The sequence below is a fragment of the Maylandia zebra genome, linkage group LG12 (genome assembly GCF_041146795.1).
Source record: "Maylandia zebra isolate NMK-2024a linkage group LG12, Mzebra_GT3a, whole genome shotgun sequence".
NCBI lineage: Eukaryota > Metazoa > Chordata > Actinopteri > Cichliformes > Cichlidae > Maylandia > Maylandia zebra.
Window position 1 is genome coordinate 3,966,682 of NC_135178.1, and position 18,616 is coordinate 3,985,297.

At 41.4% G+C, this 18,616-nt stretch overlaps 1 protein-coding gene across 10 annotated transcripts in view; it reads right to left on the bottom strand.

Moving 5' to 3' along the window:
- fbrsl1 (fibrosin-like 1) overlaps positions 1–17,799 on the bottom strand; it is a 290,242-nt gene extending 272,443 nt beyond the window's left edge. For 8 of the 10 annotated variants that reach the window (XM_076890572.1, XM_076890571.1, XM_076890577.1 and 5 more), the window contains exon 1: positions 16,448–17,798. In XM_076890572.1, coding sequence (XP_076746687.1) covers positions 16,448–16,750 — 303 coding nt within the window. In that variant the 5' untranslated portion in view covers positions 16,751–17,798. Of the gene's footprint in view, positions 1–16,447 lie in introns of all 10 variants that reach the window. The other 2 variants (XM_076890570.1, XM_076890573.1) reach the window with 1 other exon arrangement.
- Between the last annotated feature and the right edge of the window lie 817 nt (positions 17,800–18,616).

The following is an 18,616-nucleotide window of genomic DNA, read 5'->3' on the forward strand; positions in this document are numbered from 1 at the left end:
AGCTGACTAGAAGAGAGGACTGCTTATTTAGTTCCTCAAGTTGTCTCATTAAGTGGCCTTTTTAAAAATTTTCACACGTGCACTTTTCTAGATATTGCCTGCAGAAGTTACGTTTGAGAAGACAAATATCCAAATCAGTTGGCTCAGACAACAAAGAGAATTTATCTGGCCAGCTCCATAGCACAAAGTCCTGCACACTGAACCAAACACCTAATGGTATTTCAGTTACACCTTAAAGAAAGGTGGCAACATCACTGCGACTAGGTAAACTCTGTACTTGCTTGGTGGTTGTTTCAAATGTTTTGAAACTGCAAGTAGTTGCAGTGACCAGCTGGTTGCCTAAAAGTTGAGTGTGCAACATCATGAACTTCTGGGGGACCACTTCCAATCACAAACAATGACTCTCAGAAAGGCTGGCAAAGGTCTGCAAGTTACTGCCACCTAATTTATAAATACAGACAATATGTTTCAATCAATCAGTCTGCATCAACTTCTCTGCCAAGCACTAGAGACCTCAACTCAACTAGTACTCTGGTTATATTCCTATAAAAGCAAGGCTGCTCAGTGTCTATGCAAGTTTGCAGATAAATCGTCATCCTGCAACAACAACGTCTCTATTTTTGGAGGAATTTCTGAAATTTCTGCTTCATATCACTTAAGGTTTTGCTGAAATATTCATTTGAATTTAATAATAATGTATACTTTATTGATCCCCGTGGGGAAATTACTCTTTCTGTATTTAACCCACTCACTCAGTGAAGCATTGGGCAGCCGCAAATCAGGCGCCCGGGGAGCAATGTGTAGGGACGGTACCTTGCTCAGGGGTACCTGTTCAGTGGATTTGAACCCCCGACCTTCCGATCATGGGGCGACCACCCTACCTACTGAGCTATCCTTGCCCCAGGGTGGCTGTAGCTCAGGTGGCAGAGCAGGTCAGCCACTAATCAGAAGGTCGGTGGTTCGATCCCAGGCTGCCTCCTGGCTGCATGCCAAATATCCTTGGGCAAGATACTAACCCCATGTTTGCCTGCTGGTGGTGGTCAGAGGGCCCAGTGGCACCTGTGTCCAGCAGCCTCGCCTCTGTCAGTGCACCCCAGGGCAGCTGTGGCTACAATGTAGCTGCCATCACCAGTGTGTGTGTGAGTGACTGAATGTAGTGTCACTCACCCTGTCTGAGTCTGAAGCGCTTCATGTAGTGTGAAGAGCTTTGGGGACCTTAGGGACTAGAAAAGCACTATACAAATGCAGGCCATTTACCATTTCTGTTGCATGTAGACTGCAAAAGATTTTTGATTTTTGTCAATTAATCACAGTTGCCACATGATCACAAACAGCTTGGCCGCACTCAATAGAAAACTGATGGCAGAGTGACTCTGTTTTTGACTCTGTCCAAAGAGACTTTAAAGATGGCAGTTGACTAAAAGTGGTCGTAGTCCTCCTGGTCCCTTTCTTTGATGCAATCTTTTTATGAGACTGCAAGTACATCGCATAACACATTCACAATAATACTAACAAAGCACGTGGAGCATTTGCACCAGCATGAACACGCCTGATTTAGACGATCTAAGACTAAAATCTCAGGAACATACCTAAACCACAAATATACAGACAGTAATATCATTACAGGTGTTTTAACGTTATAACACATGTACAATTGCTGACATTTAAACATTTTGACCTTTTACTAAGTACACACGAGCAGACTTCCTGTCACCAGGGCAACTTGTGAAAAGTAGGAATGCATCAATTCATCTTTTCCCACTTGTAATTTAAAATAGATAAGCTTGGAGTATCGATCTAATTGGGTTGTTTGCAGATGACATCAAGCAATTTAGCGATGAAAAAAAACAATGGTTATTAAAGCTCCTCTCATTTATTTGGTTTATTCCAATACAGATAATTTTTCCATTTCCTTATTTTGGTTTTACCATTTGTTTCCTTTATTCCAACTTTTTTACCGAACAAAATTAAGATGAGAAAACAGTTAAAGCTCCTGATATTGGTAAACATCGTCTTATTTTAGGATATGCTAATATCAATCAAACAGTGCTGGCAAATACTGACATTCAGCCAATACGTGTACATCCCTTATTTAAATCAAGCATAGAGCATGTCCCGCTGAACCTAAACTCAAGCACACACCATGCTGACTTTTCTTTTAAAGATTTTTTTAATGGGCATAAATTGAAGCGTGATCCGTCTTTATTCACAAAGCCAGAAAATAGCTTTAATATCCCACACAAATGCTTTCAGTCACGACAGATGCCAAGCCAGAAAAGCAATCAATAAAAAGCACGAACTGTATCACTATGAAAAATGATAAACTCCCTTCCACTGTTTACACGATTACATTTGTAGTATGCAGTCTGCTTTTTTTTAAGACAGAATGAGATCCTCAGATGTTCTCTGGTGTTAATTTATTTAAACAATGATAACAAGAGAAATTCTAAAAAAAAAACACATTTGCATTAAAGTAACTGTTCAATTTAAGAGTTTTCAAGTGTAGCTTGAAGAGTTTTAAGGGTTTTCTAGTGCAGTTTTAATAAATGACAATATGGAATCAAACTAACTGTTTTGTTGGAGTAGACAGCTTGATTCATTAAAGGTCATACTTACAAATCATTATAAGTGTGCCTATGAATAGCATGGTATTTAAACTACACGCGTCTGAGGCAGCAGCGGTGCCGTGAAGCCAAGAGATGTGGAATGCAAACAGTAGCTTGGCAGAGTTCTGTTTATGTTCTCTCTCTCTCACACACTGTCTGTTTTTTTTATTGACTCTACAACTGGCCTTGTGCTCAGGCTCTGAATGTGTGTGTGTGTGTAATTTTTGATCTAATTCCATGCCTTGGGTAGAGCCCTGCTGGCTCTAAGGTGCGTGTCCTCGTTTCAGACGCGCTGACAAAGTGGCCCCTCTGAAATGAGCTGTGTGGCCTGTTCACAAGAGGGGAGCAGATGCATTTTACTGCCTTTGATCTATGGGCAAACAACCTGCAGATTACGAGAAAAAAACGGAAAAAACCAGAAAACTGAATATATGTGCTGTCTGTACAGAAAGAGGAAACAAATACTGACAATACTTTTTCTCTGCAGATCTTCCTGCCAGATCCCTCTGCGTGACAGCGATTGTCTTGCCTTTGCAGATTTTTACTGCAGCGGTGGCTGTGTTACATATCCCTTATTATATGTCCCATTATATTTCAAACACATTCTTCCTATTCACTCTGCTGAGCACACAGCCGGAACATTGACTTTCATAGACGCCCCGAGGATTCATAAAGTAAATGTCTGAGCTGGCATCAGGTCAAGCCTGTTATAAAACTGACGAAACCTTCAACAGACGCATACAGAACCATGGAGACTGCCTCTCGAACAGAAGTGTAACCATTATAGGAAATGTGTTAAAGCACGAACTATGTTTATATTAGCTTTAAACTGAACATGAGTTATGGCAAATCAATACATAATAAATTCGCCAGAAGGGTTTTGTGTTTCCCCCTGTAATTTAATCTTGGCAGCATCAAAAACCCTCTAAAACAGCACGTAAACCACATAATCGTAAAGTAAAAACCCACAATGTGATCACTCTTCAGTGACTTCTTATACTGTTATATAAACAAAAGTGATATTATTTTAAAACAATATCTGGCAAACTTATTTTGGGCTTCATCTGGGCTACTTGTGGCTGTGCTGTGGATTGGTTACGGCACCAGCGAGTATTCAGTTGGTCAGATATGGCCCAGGAGTTATGAAATGGGCTGATCGCTGGAAGTCCAAATGTCACAGGCTTCATGATATTTGGGCAGGACTCAACACCATCAGCTTTAGCCAAATGTGGCCCAACATTTAGGCCAAACACATATAATCATTCTTTTTCTCTTTTTCTCATAGAGCATCATTTAATACATGAAGGGATCTGTTTGTTTCCACATATTCTACAGTCACATTTTATTCTCATGATATCCTAAGTGTAACTTTACATGAAAAAAGTAAGTGTCCAACGAGCAACGTGCTACAGGTTTATATTGCACCCTCAGGTCATTTCTAAGCATTGGAGTTTTGAATTACGGGAAAGTCACTGAATACTGCCGAGAAGACGGATGGAGAAGAAGGATTTAAAAGTCACAAATCAGAGCAGGAAACTCCCTTTGAGTTTTTCTTGACAGCTACATTTTTAGCTTTTGTGCACCATCGGCAGATCCTGACAAAAAAACCCACGATGTAAGCCTGGTGACTGAATGGCTCTTTTGAAAATGCTCTATGGAAATGAACAACTCTTGTTATGACTTTCTTGCTGGAATTAGGGCTGTGCGATATATAACCAAAATCTCATATCCCGACATAAGGGATTTATCGTCCCGACATATATAATAACAAAAATTCTACATTTTCTGTAATCTGTGAATCTCGGGCAGCTTGACTTGCGTGAAGTGTTTTCAGCTGGGCGTCGTGTACCTGGAGTCGAGTGTTACATCAGTTGAAACGGCCTCAATTTTCTTTGTGACTAATCATTACACAGCGTGCTGCGGGGAAAAGCACCTGACGGCTCTTTTTAGCTTCTCATCTGTAAACACTCTGCATTCTATTTCACATGATGCAGTTTATTTTGAAAAATCTCAACAGGATCTTCAGCTTTATTGTGAAAATAAACATGCGGACGGAGCCACACGATGGTTTTACCGTCGTTGTTGCTAACGTCGCTTGTCGTAGTTTTTTTTTTTTTACATTCAAACCTTTATTTAAACATCAGTACAATACAAAATAGAATTAAACAGTACCATATTAATGGTGTTGTACTTACAAAAAAAATTGCATACCATAGACAAACAAATAAAAGAACAGTTTTCAGAACCTACAATATAAATATGTTAGGGGGAAAGTAACTGATCAAGCCAAAGAACAAAGTGATTGAAAGATCTTGATTTTTTTTACAAACACCAATAGTTTTTATAGCTTTTGGGTTAGTGGAGTTCTTAATTGAATTAAGATACTGTACAAGTTCAAAGGAGAATACATAAAAAGAGGGATGTCTTCCTAAACATTTGGACTTGTGAATATGAAATTTAGCCATTAAAATTAACAAGTTAATCATATATCTGTTATCAAAGTTGAATTGTCTTTGGTTTTTGTGCAGACCAAACAAAACATATTTCCAAAACACTACAAATCCTTTAAATACATTTTCTGAGATAAAAACACATAAACTCTGCCAAAAATCTTGCACAAGGTTACAAAACCAAAAAGGATGTGTAGTAGATTCCTTGGAAGTTTTACAAAAGCTGCAGCTTGTATCAATGTCTAAATTGAATTTGCTTTGAAGATAATCTTTAGAAGGATAAATTCTGTGTATTCATTTATAAGAAATATCTTTAATTTTGTTGGTAATTAAAAACTGATTAGGGAGTCTCCAAACTTCGTTCCACATAATACCATCTGAGAACCGGTTCCAGAGCAAAATTACATATGGTAGCGTGGTTATGCTACTCTGAAATAAAGATCTGATAGATTTATTGTTGTTTTTAGATTGCTTAGAAAAGCAAATCTTGCCAACAAAAGTTTGTATGGGAGATGCCAACGGCCTGTGGAATGAGGTGATATTAGGTTGTTGTACTCATGAGTAGAAATGTTCAAACACTGGTCATGTAACAGTGTCTGTGGGAAAACAAGAAAATGACTTTTCTAGCACTTTATCCCAATATCAAAGGTGTTTTTCAGTACTGAATTGTTGCACAGAACCATGACTGTATGTTTTCTCCCCGATTTTGTGGAGCACTCAACAGCATTCATTTGCAGCAAGCACAGAAAAGATCGATTTAACTGCTACCCAACATGCAAGAGGCTCGTCACTATCGTTTATTGATAGTTTTGAAAAACTTGCTATGTCATATTATTCACAGGAAGATAGAAAAGTTAATAAAATAAAGAAGATCATAATAACAAATAAGGCAATAATCCTCAAAGCCACACTGCACTATGAAAAGCAAGCAAGAAGACGCAAGGGGAAAATATACTCTGTTAAAAGGGTCATCTGAAATACCGACTGCACCACATATCAAGAAAACTGCCTGACAGTCATTATCAGAAGTGGATAACAATGGTCAGTGAAAGGGCGATAATCACTCAGATGGAGGGAAAAACGACTTTCCCTTCATTTACAGTGCATCAGGAGTGACAAACTCCTGCCCCCACACAGTCTTTCTGAGAGTGCGGATGGGCGACAAGGTGCTTCATAACGACGGCACAACTGAGCGTGGCAGCTCAATCCACTGTTGTCACACAAAAGTCATCCAGACAGTGAATGGAGCCGACGTAGCAATAGGAAAGAGAGAAATTCCACATTGCATAACCAACCTCTTATCTAAGCTCTATTATCTTGGCCACGGCTTGTTATATGGCTGCCAAAGCTATCGCACAAAACACTGAAGCAACAGTCCTTATTTGGCTTCGCCTGCACCCACACAGAAACTCATACACAGAAAAGGCTAAATGTTGCAAATGCAATCAACACACCAACAAACAATGAGCTGTAATAAATTGCAGCCTAACATATCACTGTATCTTATTTCAGATGGGGAGCTGAGTGCTGAGCAATTATTGTCAGCATCGCTTGGCCTATAAAGACTATTCCCCTCAGAGCTGGTGTTGGTAGTGAGTGTTGGTAGCAGAAGAGCATGTCGACAACTGTTAACGCTAATTGCTTTCACACCAAGAGCGATCTATTAAGAAAACATGCAGCAAGACTGCACAATGTCACGACTGTGTGAGTCATGCCTTTGAAAACAAGCCATTCCTGAAAAACATGACCACATGGACTGGAGGCTGATTTGTAATCTGCATGCTGTTTTTGAAGACTTGAGATTTGTGCCACTAATACCATGTTGCTGAATCATCCCGGGTCTCTAAAAGCTTTAAACTGTATCATGAAAGTGAAAGCTTGAATGCGGTCAAATATGGTATTTTAGTGTCAGCTGTAGAGATTTTAAACATTGTGTAGCATCTTTATCTACTCTGCTCAAATTTTATTTACTTATAAAAGTAAAAAAAACATCTAATGATACCACAGGTTGGCATAAAATACTATTTTTGCAGCAATAGAGCTATTAGCTGAAAACAGGGCCTTTTTTTGCCATGGTGTGCAGTGCGTCCTTGAACATTTTGAAGAAATTGAACAAGTGGAGGTCAAAACAAATAGTAGCAAGGAAAAAAACTATGAGAAAAAGCATTTGAAATAGGAATAAAATCCATTAACCCTTTAAGACCTACCATAGAACCAAGTCCGCCAGAGCTTATATTATATTTTTACATGGTGTGGTGCCATTTTTGGGAGCATTTCAAGTTGCTATACATCAATACAACAATTATAGCCCAGATTTTAATAATATGCATGCATTAAGTGCATAGTAATTACATAAATTGCAAAAAAGTGCAATAAACTACAAAAAAATTGAAAATCGTTTTTGCTTTTTTAACATATATTTCTAGTTAGAGAAATTTAAGAGGCTTATCCCTCAAAACTGTAAATACAAAAAAGTTGCACAAAATAGTTTCCTACCACAGGAAATTTATTTTGAGTGTCTTCATAGTTTTATTTTTGAAATACACCAATTTTTATATACTGCAGGAAAAACGAAAATAAATATTATGATGCAAATTTGCAAAAAAGCAGCATATGCATCAAAATAAACTATTTCCAGCAGTGCAATATGAGTCCTGAGCATCCCAGAAAAGAAACAGAAAGTCATAAAGTCAAAGATAACTTTTAAAAACACCAGTATAGGCCATGAGGCCCTGATGGTAAAAAAAACTACATTTCCGCGAAAATGACGTCACTTCCGGTTTCGGGCAGGCCATGGCGGACATGCAAAAGTTCGCACTGACGTCTATTCCAACGTAGGAAGTGTTATGAACAGCTGATCGGATCGGCGAAGCGTGTTTCTGGAATATTATGTTTTTGTTGCTGCAAGTGCTTTTTATGCAGTTTTTGCAAAGCTATATGTGGAAGGAAACTGTGACCTAGGACAAGCTGATGACATAAGATGTAAGTACAACTCCTCCGGTTTCATATGCAAAAAAAATTATTGCGCTAGCTCACGTGGTTGCAGACCGGGATTTAAAAATAGTTACGCAAAACAGAGCGTGCCCGCTCCGACCGGCTCTAAAGGGTTAAAGATCTGACGCAGGACCTGAGAGATTATCTCACCCTTGATCTATCTACTGTTTGTATCTCAAAGGAACGGTGGCTGTCGAGAAGACATCCTTAAGCCTTAGGTATGAAAAATTACTGGACTGAAAAGTCAGTGGCAACAGGTCTTATGGAGCGATTCATCCAAATTTGCAATTTCTGTCCGAAATTGTCAATATGTACACAGGATGTCGGGAGAGAAATACAACAGTGAGTCACTGGAGCCATCTGCAAAATGCAGTTTAGGCTCTGTCATGGTTTGGGGCTATATTTCAGCCAGCCAATGGAATGAATGAAGGTAGGAAAGTACCATCAGACGTTGATCAACCATGCAACACCATCTGGAAAGTGAGTGATTGGCAACAGCTTCATTTATGAGCGAAACCACAACCCAAACACACTGAGGATGCAGTAAAAGTATATCTGGATAGAAGAACACACAATGGAGCGCTCTCAGTCGTTGATTGGTCTCCCTGGAGCCCAAAACTCAACTTTATTGATACAGAACAGAACAAAAGGCAGAAACATCCAAAGAAGAGCTTTGAATGTACTTTAAGAAGCCTGGAGAACTAATCCTTATGATTGCTTTAATAAATTAAAAGAAGATCACATAAGAGAGTTCAGGTTATGTTGAAAAATAAATGCAGCCATACGAAATATTGACTTTTAAGCTTGTTAGAGTTGTACAAACTCAACCCCGTACCGATTTTCCCAGCAAAATGTAAAGAAATAAAGGTTGATCCAAGACTTTTGCACTTCTACGCTTACGTTTAGTAGTAATTATTCCTTATTCGAGCTCTCGGCTTGCAAGTTCTGCCTAGTTTAAAACCGGGATAAAGCCAAAGAGGCATGTTCTTTGTCACATTATGCAGCTAATTTTATCTTTATTTAAAGTACATAAACCATATCATCATTTCAACTCGAATATGTCGCCTGGTAAACTCAGGTCCTTTCTCTTTCTCAGGTACAGCTTGTTTCTTGCAAACAAGCAAACACACACACACACACACACACACAAAAGCTTTTATATTTGCTTGCAGCAGAGTGTTGTTGAAATCATTATCAATACTTTTCCCCAACACACAACTCTTAGTGACACCGCAACCTTTCTACAAAATAAGTCTGCAAGGCTGGAAAAAGCGACCTCCAATCGTGCACATAAACAAAATGTTGAAAAGGGATTCAAGTGATATGAAGGCTGAAGTAAGCCAGGCTTTCAGAGCTCTCTCTTTGCTCTATGCCAGAGAAGGACACGGCTGAAAAGGAAAACAGCCATTACTTAATGAGCCACTTAAAGAGTGCCCTCTCTATTTAGGTTTCATTACTTTTATTGTAAATCCTTCACAGCCCTCGTCTGCTAGTCATTCATTCAGAGCTTCCGCGGCCAAGTGCACCATTATATATTAACCAAAATCACAGGGCTGGAAAATACCTCAGCTGAATGACAATTATGATTACTATGAAGTTATCCCCCCAAAATGTCTTTTTCTTAAACTACTCAAATGAAATGTCTTTTGTTTACATTGTTTAATAACATTCATTAATCAAGAAGCCAGAGAGTGGTTGTGAAAAGCAACAAAAAAAGGGGGGGAGTACAAATCAGCAGCAGATAATTACTGTGGAAACCTTATAACAGTGCAGCTCCTAATCCATCGCAGGCTCAGGGACAGCATCTTAATCAGAAGCTAATTACATCCTGTCATTCACCGCAATGAAAATATGGAGACAGGAAGATGGAAGACGGCTCAGGACGACAAGCAGGAAATGGATATATATGCCTACAACAAGTTACCCACGTGCTTTTATGTGCCTCTTATTATGTGTCAGTGTGCACTGTCACCAAGCTTACAGCTTTGAGCTTGAAAACAAAGAGGCTCTTATTCTGACAGTTAAAAGTGTCGTTACATTCAGACCCCTAAAAACAGACAACTGACAGTTTCACAAAGCTCTCGCTGGAGAGGGCAGCCATTAATCCCACTGGTTTCCAACCTTCAGAAATCAACAAATACATATTATCACACATGATAAGAACATACAACTCATTCTTAGCTCGTGACATTTTTCATAACTTGTCTTCTTGTTGTTGTTTTTTGTTTGTTAGTAACTGAAAAAAATCTGTGCAAGTGATTCAATAAATGCACAAAAGAGGCCATCAAACGTGTTCTCAGGTTTGCTCTCTTCTCAGACAGACTGTTAAACCACCGACTTTCGCTTTCACTGCCATCAAGAACAGTACTTCAGAACAATGCTCCTTATTAATATAGTATTTGTGCGTCCTTGTAGCTGATTTTTGTAAACATCTTAAATCAAATACAGTTAACGCCCACGTTTGCGAGGTTGCCGTCTTCTTATCTGCCTTTACAGGAACACTATTTCCCTGTGTTGCAACCAACTGTTGATCCGAGTGAATAATGTGAAACCGGCAGCAGGAATGTAAACTGCATTGTTTGCATGCTTGTACCTGTGCATGTGCGGATGTTTGACTCAAATTAAACAAGAAATAGTAAAACAAAAACAAAACACTACTTTCTAGTTCTACTAGTGGTCAGAAGATACACAAGGAAGGTAGGTTTAAACAAATGTACCTATTTTGGTCCACTGTCACTGAAATCTATGATGCTTTGCCCTTCCAGTGTAACATGTGACTCCCTCAGGAGCTCTCCATTGGGCTGCTATTTATAGGCTGGTAAAATGATAAGGTCACAAAATCAAATCAAATTAAATCTACATTTTTTATTCACTCTCTCCCCTTTTTTTCTTAAACTATAATAAGCCAAAAAGCCATGTAACATTTCTCATTGGGCAAAATAAAAACATGTTCATATTCCTTAAAACAGGCACTGAAAAAACTGCACTGAACCTGCTATGGAATCTACAACAGCACCTAAAAATGAAAGCACCTGCACATTAACTCATTAACATCTTAACAGCTGAAACAATTTATAAGTGTTAATTAGAAATGAACAAAAGGGATGCCAGAACTGGCTTGCTGGTATTCACAATGCCAGTAAACCAAATCTCTTTATACACTATTTTGCAGTTGAGCTTTGGGAAACTGCGATGCTCATTTCCCCTTTTTTGGAGAAGATCATTTGCAGCCTAGATCAGCTTTGGGAAGTTCCTAATACAAATACGCGTTACATGCGATCTCTAAGCAGGCCTCACACTTTTGTGAATACGGTGTTGTCAGTAACAGAGAAAAGTGATCATCCTGCTTCCAGATCCGCAGCATCGTCATCAACCAAAAGTTGGTTGATTAAATGAATTGACGAAGGCCTGATGGGTCACAAAAAAGGAAAAAGCAAACTCAAACCGCATGGCACCAGTGACGTCATCATTAGCAAATCAGACAGTTAACTATCTATTAGCTATTTGACCGATCTGCATTTATATATACCTTTCAACCATGTCTGAGTGTTGATGTTGCATGCTTTGTCTACCAGAGGGCACTCAGCAACTCTCCTGTTGGCAACATGTGTTTGGAAGAGCACAAACACGACAGGCTGCTGATTCCAGCAGCATGAGGCAGCGCGTAAATGAATAACTCACGACTTGCTGTGACACAACAACATTATATTAGTAAGGACTCATAAACAATTACTTCCTGAAAGAAAAAAATACCACATTTTATCATGTTCTGATGTTATTCAATAATTAAATCAATATAAATGCACAATGACCAGTTGACTAGGAAGCCATTCTTTAAGGGAAAACTTTAAGAATATACAACTTGGACAGCTGCACGCTGGAGGTTCGGTCATGTGTTCGTGTCAGACAGAGAAAAGGCTTGCGAATGTGACCATGCATTTATCAGCCACGCTGTCGCCTACAGTGTGTGACAGTTAGAGACAGCCAGGGCTTGGGGACGTCCCACTGGCATTAAGAAAGCTCTCTCCATGGGATGCGTCAGCCAATGAGCAACGGAGCCTCGGGGGGCTGCCTTGTTAATTAAAGCCGGAGTTGTTTGTCAGTGCCGACATATGATGCACAGCACTATCACCGTTGGGGGAAAGTGAAAACACGAAGCAAGATTGCTGCAACCCCTGCAACAAATCTGCTGCCTCACCATGGAAGCAAGACATCTCACTACAGCAAGGACCGCTGCAGTTTAAGGTGCCAGTATTGGTTTGCATCGTGTTACTCAAGTGGCAACGAGCAGAGCGGAAACACAAAGCTGACCCAGGGAAAAGATGTGAAATTATAGGATTTTTGGGCTCTTTAAAGCTTTACACAATCCGTCAATCTGCTGAAAACCAAACCTTCAGTTTAAGCTCAGGATTTATCGGCACGTCTCTGCACAAGTGTGCTTTCTAACATGAAATCTTGAGTTCCGGCCTTACTAACGACTCCAAATAGTTAGCATGTGGTCATATCTGGGTGCTAACTATGAGACACTCGAGTGTAGCTATATTAAGGGGAAGTCTCTGGGGCGAAAAAAATCTTTCTAACTGCTGCTCTGACTTCATCGCAGCACTTGATGATATATAATGACACATATTTGTATCTGGAATGTTGCTGGCTTAAATCCATGCACCAGCTGCCAAAACACAGGCAGAGAAAATGAAGCAACAAATCTCAGTTTCCCTAACAACTACTGTCAAGCTCCTTGAGGGCAAGGGACTTAATTTCCCCATACTCCACCAGCGGTGCTACTCAGTAGCCAACGATCGAGGATGATTAGTGTGCAAAACTTGAGAAAACAGAGCCATGCAGGAAAACAGCAAGCAAAACGTCCCTGGATACACAAAGAGACAGAGTCTTTGATATATGAACCCATTTTCCGCCAGAATCCCAGACCCCCTTGGCCTCCTGCCCTTCACACTGTTGTAATATCACTAAATCAACTAAACCTAAATCCCCCATTAGACTGAATTTAGAAACCCACGCTGCGGAACGGAAAACCCAAACAAATCTGTAAATTCATGTTAAAGCAGATGAACAGAAGGATTGTGGATTAACGAGAGGGGATTTGCCACTCCGACATCACTCACAGAGCAAATGGAGCAAATCAAACATCTTATTAATACGTTGACAGATGGATAATTGTGTCATTTTATTATCTCCTCACTTGTTCGATACACACAGGGAGACTTCTGGAGGGTATAAGCTGTAAAGCATAATTGTTTTATATCGCTGCTATGTCCACGAAATTGGCCTTCAGGAACTGAAAGAATTCCCCAAAGTTACTCAGACTAATATACGGGCTAATTTATCCTTCTTCTTAAAGTCGTGTTTCTTAAAAAGAGAAAAAAATAAGGGAATAATTTTCCTGACTCATGCGCAATGATTTCATTCTTTACTTAAAAAAGAAATAAAAACCACAGAAACTGTGCATGAGCTTTTCTCCTTTTCAACAGCCCACAGTAACAGATTGACTCTTTTTGAATCATCACTGAATCATACCCCCATTTAAAAAAAACATCATCATAAGTTGCCCGTGACAAAGCAGCACGGCTGTGTTTGCATAGTCGATTTGCACAGGTAAGTAAGCGGCTTTCCTGCGAGAAACGAGGGGATTCAAAGCGAATAAACACGGTGTAATCAAATGCGGCTGTGGCTGCAAATTGCTTTCGGCTGTAATGAAACCGGGTTACGGGGTAGCAGGCAAGACCACCACACAGCCTAAGCCTTTATCGAGGGAGCTCGATCCTATCGGCGCTGAGCTGGAATATCAACTGAGTGAGCTTAGAGTGGAAGTGCTCTGGGAGTAACCCATAACCTCAGGCATGAGTTACAGACTAGAATGGGACAATCAAACAGCAGTAACCCAAAGGTGACGTAGATTTTATGAAACACATTCACCCTGAAGTGCATCAGAGAGCAGACACACACACACACACACACACACGAAAAAAGATTACAGGGAGATTTGAAAGCAATGAGATTAAACACAAGTAAATATTGCTATGTTGGCCATATGGGCTCACTGAACCCGGGGAGGGTGGAATAAATAATGACGGTGAAATCCTAATGAGACCGACTGTATGGCCTGACATAAACACAACCGTGCTGGCCATCAGTCACTTTAAAGAGGTCAGGAGGACCACACGCTCGCTCTCCAGAGGGTGTGCCAGCTTATCGGAGCATAATGCAATAAGTCAGAGCTATTCCCTGACTGCCCCCCCCCCATAATTGATGAGTAATTAGCACAGGTAGAGTAGGTCATGAGCTCCACTCAAGCACGCGGTGAGTAGGTGAAAGAATGACTCATGGACAGACGATGTGATGGTTCCGGTGGGCACACACCGCGGAGAGGCCATTTCACTCTCAGTGATGCAGCTAAAACAAATGTCATTAGCGTTGTCACTTACAGCAAACAATACACGAAATTAGCACTAAGTCAACACTCTGATTTCATTTACCACATGCACAGAAATCAGAGGCACAAAAAAAACCCCTATCTGTGCTCATCTCTTCTTCTAATTGTACCAGATCCACTAACATCATTTAATAAGCGCAGGCCATTTGCATGCAAATCAGACCAATTATCAACAAGTAGCTGGTATGTGAGTATCATTTCACATTGAGCTGTATCATGCCTCATTTGCGTAGCCTTGAAACATAAGCTTCTGTGCAGCGCACAGTGTTCTTTCTCTGTGTTCACTCAACACAGAGAATTATTATAGCTAGTAAATGTGTAAAACTAAAATTGGATAATTATCTGGCTTCGCCTCGCTCTCACAGAGGCAGCGTTTATTTACTGTAATGTTTTTATTAAGATAAACCCTCAAAGGATAAATCTAACCTCATCTCCCACATCAGAGACAGATGTCCAACTTGTGAACTAAAAAGACGTCTTACAGCATCACAACATGTGTTACTTTTCCCAGAAGTCATTAAGTGCAGCGCACTTCAAAGTCTTCCAGCCATCAGAAGTGGCTGCCATGCAGCACAGAGGGCAAAGGTGCTTTTACATACAAAATCACATGGAGATGAATGAGGAGAATGGGCAGCAACACACAAGTTTATCTGGGGTGAGTGCCGCTTGTGAAATTTAGCCTGATTAGCCAAAAAACTCTGCAGTGTCATTAAAGCAGTTTTACATCACTGCACTCGCCTTTTACATCATTATTCTTCTCATATAAGTTCATTCCCAACAATATTTCAGGGATCGCCCTTGCACTCCTATCTGCTTTCCCGCCTGCTTTAAGTACCATGAAGCTAAATGGAATTGCAGGATAATCACAGATGACCCTGACAGGTTAAACTTGTTAATAGCTGGGCAGTGGAGAATTGATTATCAGCTTCAAGTGAGTGAATCCTACATTCAGAATAGACAACTGGTTAAGATTTTATGCTGCAAACACGCAGTCCACCATTATATTGAATAAGAGCTATGTAGGAGGCATGACTGATGACTGATTAATAGCCACCATAGTTAAGCTTACATAGAAAGGTGTGATTGGATCCACGGCCTCTCAAACGAGGCCATCATCTTAAAATACACAGACACCAGTGAATATTAGGTATATATTTTTAAAGGTAGTTATTTATATACAGTACCATCCTCAGAATGAGCCATAAAAAAGCAACAACAAACCTGCCTCATCAGTCTGCCTAATATCCCACAGGGAGCTATGTTTCATTTGTCATTTTGAATGTAATGAGATAAAGGAGCTAAATAAAGGAGGGTGTCACAAGGGGACCTCCTCTCTTCCTGAAATCACTGCTCTGACATCTGACATAGCTACCACACGGTAATGACAGCAGCAGAGTTATCAGCACGTGGTGTGTGAGCCTCCAACACACGAATGATGTAATAGGCAGTTTATCAGAGGTCGGAGTGTCAAGAAAGCAGAAAACAGAAAAACGCACAAACCAGATCCAAACCTGTCCCACCAAAGCACCTGTTTATTCTCCAATCATATGCTGGCTCTCTGAAGCAAGTAATTTTCAAGAAACAGGTGTGTGTGTGTGTGTGTGTGTGTGTGTGTGTGTGTGTGTGTGTGTGTGTGTGTGTGTGTGTGTTGTAAACACTTTCATGACAAGGACTCCAAACAGACACACATCAAAGCGAGCACTGATCACCTTGAGGGATATCCTCTCATCTACAAATATCAGACGATTACAAGAGTAATCCTCATCCATCTCATTACCGCCATCTCAAGTAAATTGGCTACAAATTGGACTAGTCCTTCATGTTGCTGGTGAGTGGGTGAGGACCCACTTACACGCACACACGCGCAGACAGACACACACACACACTCTTGACACATGATGAAGAATGCAAACACACAAACAGTTAACGATCCGCTTCCTCCTTACCTCCAGACGGTCCAGGCTGATGAAGCTGGCGATAGCAAATCCATCAATGATGTCCTCCTCCTGCGAGCTGGACTCTCGTCTCTTTCGCCGCGGGGGGCGCGAGACTCTGGCGGCGGCCGCGGGGTGCGGAGCTTTTTTACCGGGCAGGGAGGCGGCGTCCCTCCCCGGACTGTGTCCCTCCCTGTCGGAGCAGGAGGAGTTGGGGTCGGGGCTGCGGGCGTCTCTGCTCCCAGCCTCCCGCAACCTCCGCACTCTCTCCCGCTTGGATCGACATCTCCGACCCTGCTTCAGTTTCCCATCCATGCTGTCAGAGAATTCTCCCAGAGTCCGAAAGAAACAGCAATATTACTCCACAGCTCGCGCAATATCAAATAACACACGCGCACGCACGCACACGCAGACACACACACCGGACTGAGGATCGTAGCCTGCGCTGCGCTATAACGTGGAGACAGCGGTGCGTGCAGGGCTCTGTAAATAACGAGGCGACCGTAGCCTCACAACAGTGGATGACCTTGAGTATAAACCTCGCCAATCTCCATTACGATAAGCAAACGTTCCAAGTATCCCCGCGCAGGCGAGCGACTGGGTGAGAGTGAGCGAAGCGACGCGGATCCGCACGCTATTCTGTCACGAATCTGCGCCGTGTCGACGCGCTGGCCGCTAAAGCAGGTGCAAAAAAACGGCGAAACGCTCAAAATCCGCGCACTGCACTCGTCTCGTAACTTTTGTGGCATCTCAGTAATAACGAGCGGCGTTCAAAGCGGGAGCTCGCAGCATACTGCAGACAGCGCAGAGAAATCATGTCGCTGCCCGTTGTTGTTTTCCACCACCCCAATCCATGATCCAAGTCTGGCAAGAAAAAAAAGAGAGAGAGAGACAGTATCGGGACAGTATCCGTCCGAGATAATGCTGATAATAAACGCCTGGTAAACGTGTCGATAGAAGCTGTCGAATGAGAGAATAATCCCGCGGACGACGCTTTGACTTTTAAGCCATATTCCTCTCCGCTCTGCGCTTCAGAAGCAAAGGATCCGAAGTCTGAGAGCTACTTAGGCTATGCGCAGTGTTTCCTAAATGACCCGAGCCGTCCGGATAAGACAGACATCCAAACTCCATAGGGCAACGAAGCGGTCTATTCCAGTTTAGATAACGTTGAGTTTCCCTACAAACCTCCACTCCAGTCCGTCCCTCAGTTGCTCAGTGGCTCCTGGTATTTTCTGTTCGCATAATAAGGCTTTGATAAGTGTCCTTAAAGCGACAGGAGTGATTAAAATCTCTCTCTCTGCCCCCTCCCCTCTCTATCTCTCATTCCCTTCATCCGAAATTAAGATACGCAGTCAAGCTTCAGAGAACCCACATAACTGACGTATTTCCGCCACCTCTGGCCTACAATTTACCATAGGAAGGAAGCGTGTGTAAAAAAAAAAAAGCCAGAGAGAAAGGGAAAATCATTCTCTCTCACTGTTGGGTACACTTTGTCATACAAGGCACTATTTTAGTCTGTCTGTCTGCCGGAGCTGATGCCACATCATGCCGTTTCCCGCTGACGGTTTGCGCTGTCTCCCTCTCACACACTCTCATCTATCAGGTTCTGACAGCTTCTCCATTCCGAGCATGCTGACTCTCCCCCCCCCCCCCCCCCCCTCTCCCCCCCCTCAACCCCCAACTCTCTAAATTCACCAGCAGACAACAGAAAGTGCAAAGCTGTAAAGCTGCGTTTCACTGTCGCATAAAGGTCAGAATTTCATGAGTGCACTGTAATAAAATATATATTTGAAATATGGGTTTGTCATATTTACCCTGCCCCAAACCTTTTTGTAAAGCCTGAGCAGGACTGCTGTGTCTCTGCAGAGTGAGCACTTCCAGGGGGTCCCTGAGGGAATTCCAGGGAATCCTGTGCAAAGTGAAACTGCTTAATTTATCTGCTTTCTATCAGGAGAAATCAGGGCAATAACATTATACAATCACTCCACTGTGTAATATTTTTTTCAGTTAAAGGTTTCACTGCCCTTACTGTGACTGTAACACCACCCAAACTGTAACAGAGACTTTTGCAAGCCTTTATAAATGTTTATTTTCTCCCCTGCAGAGCCATCAGGTTGTGATGCAGACGTGTAGGAACAGGTATCTCAGGTTAACACCGTTATCGATACTCTATACTGTGAT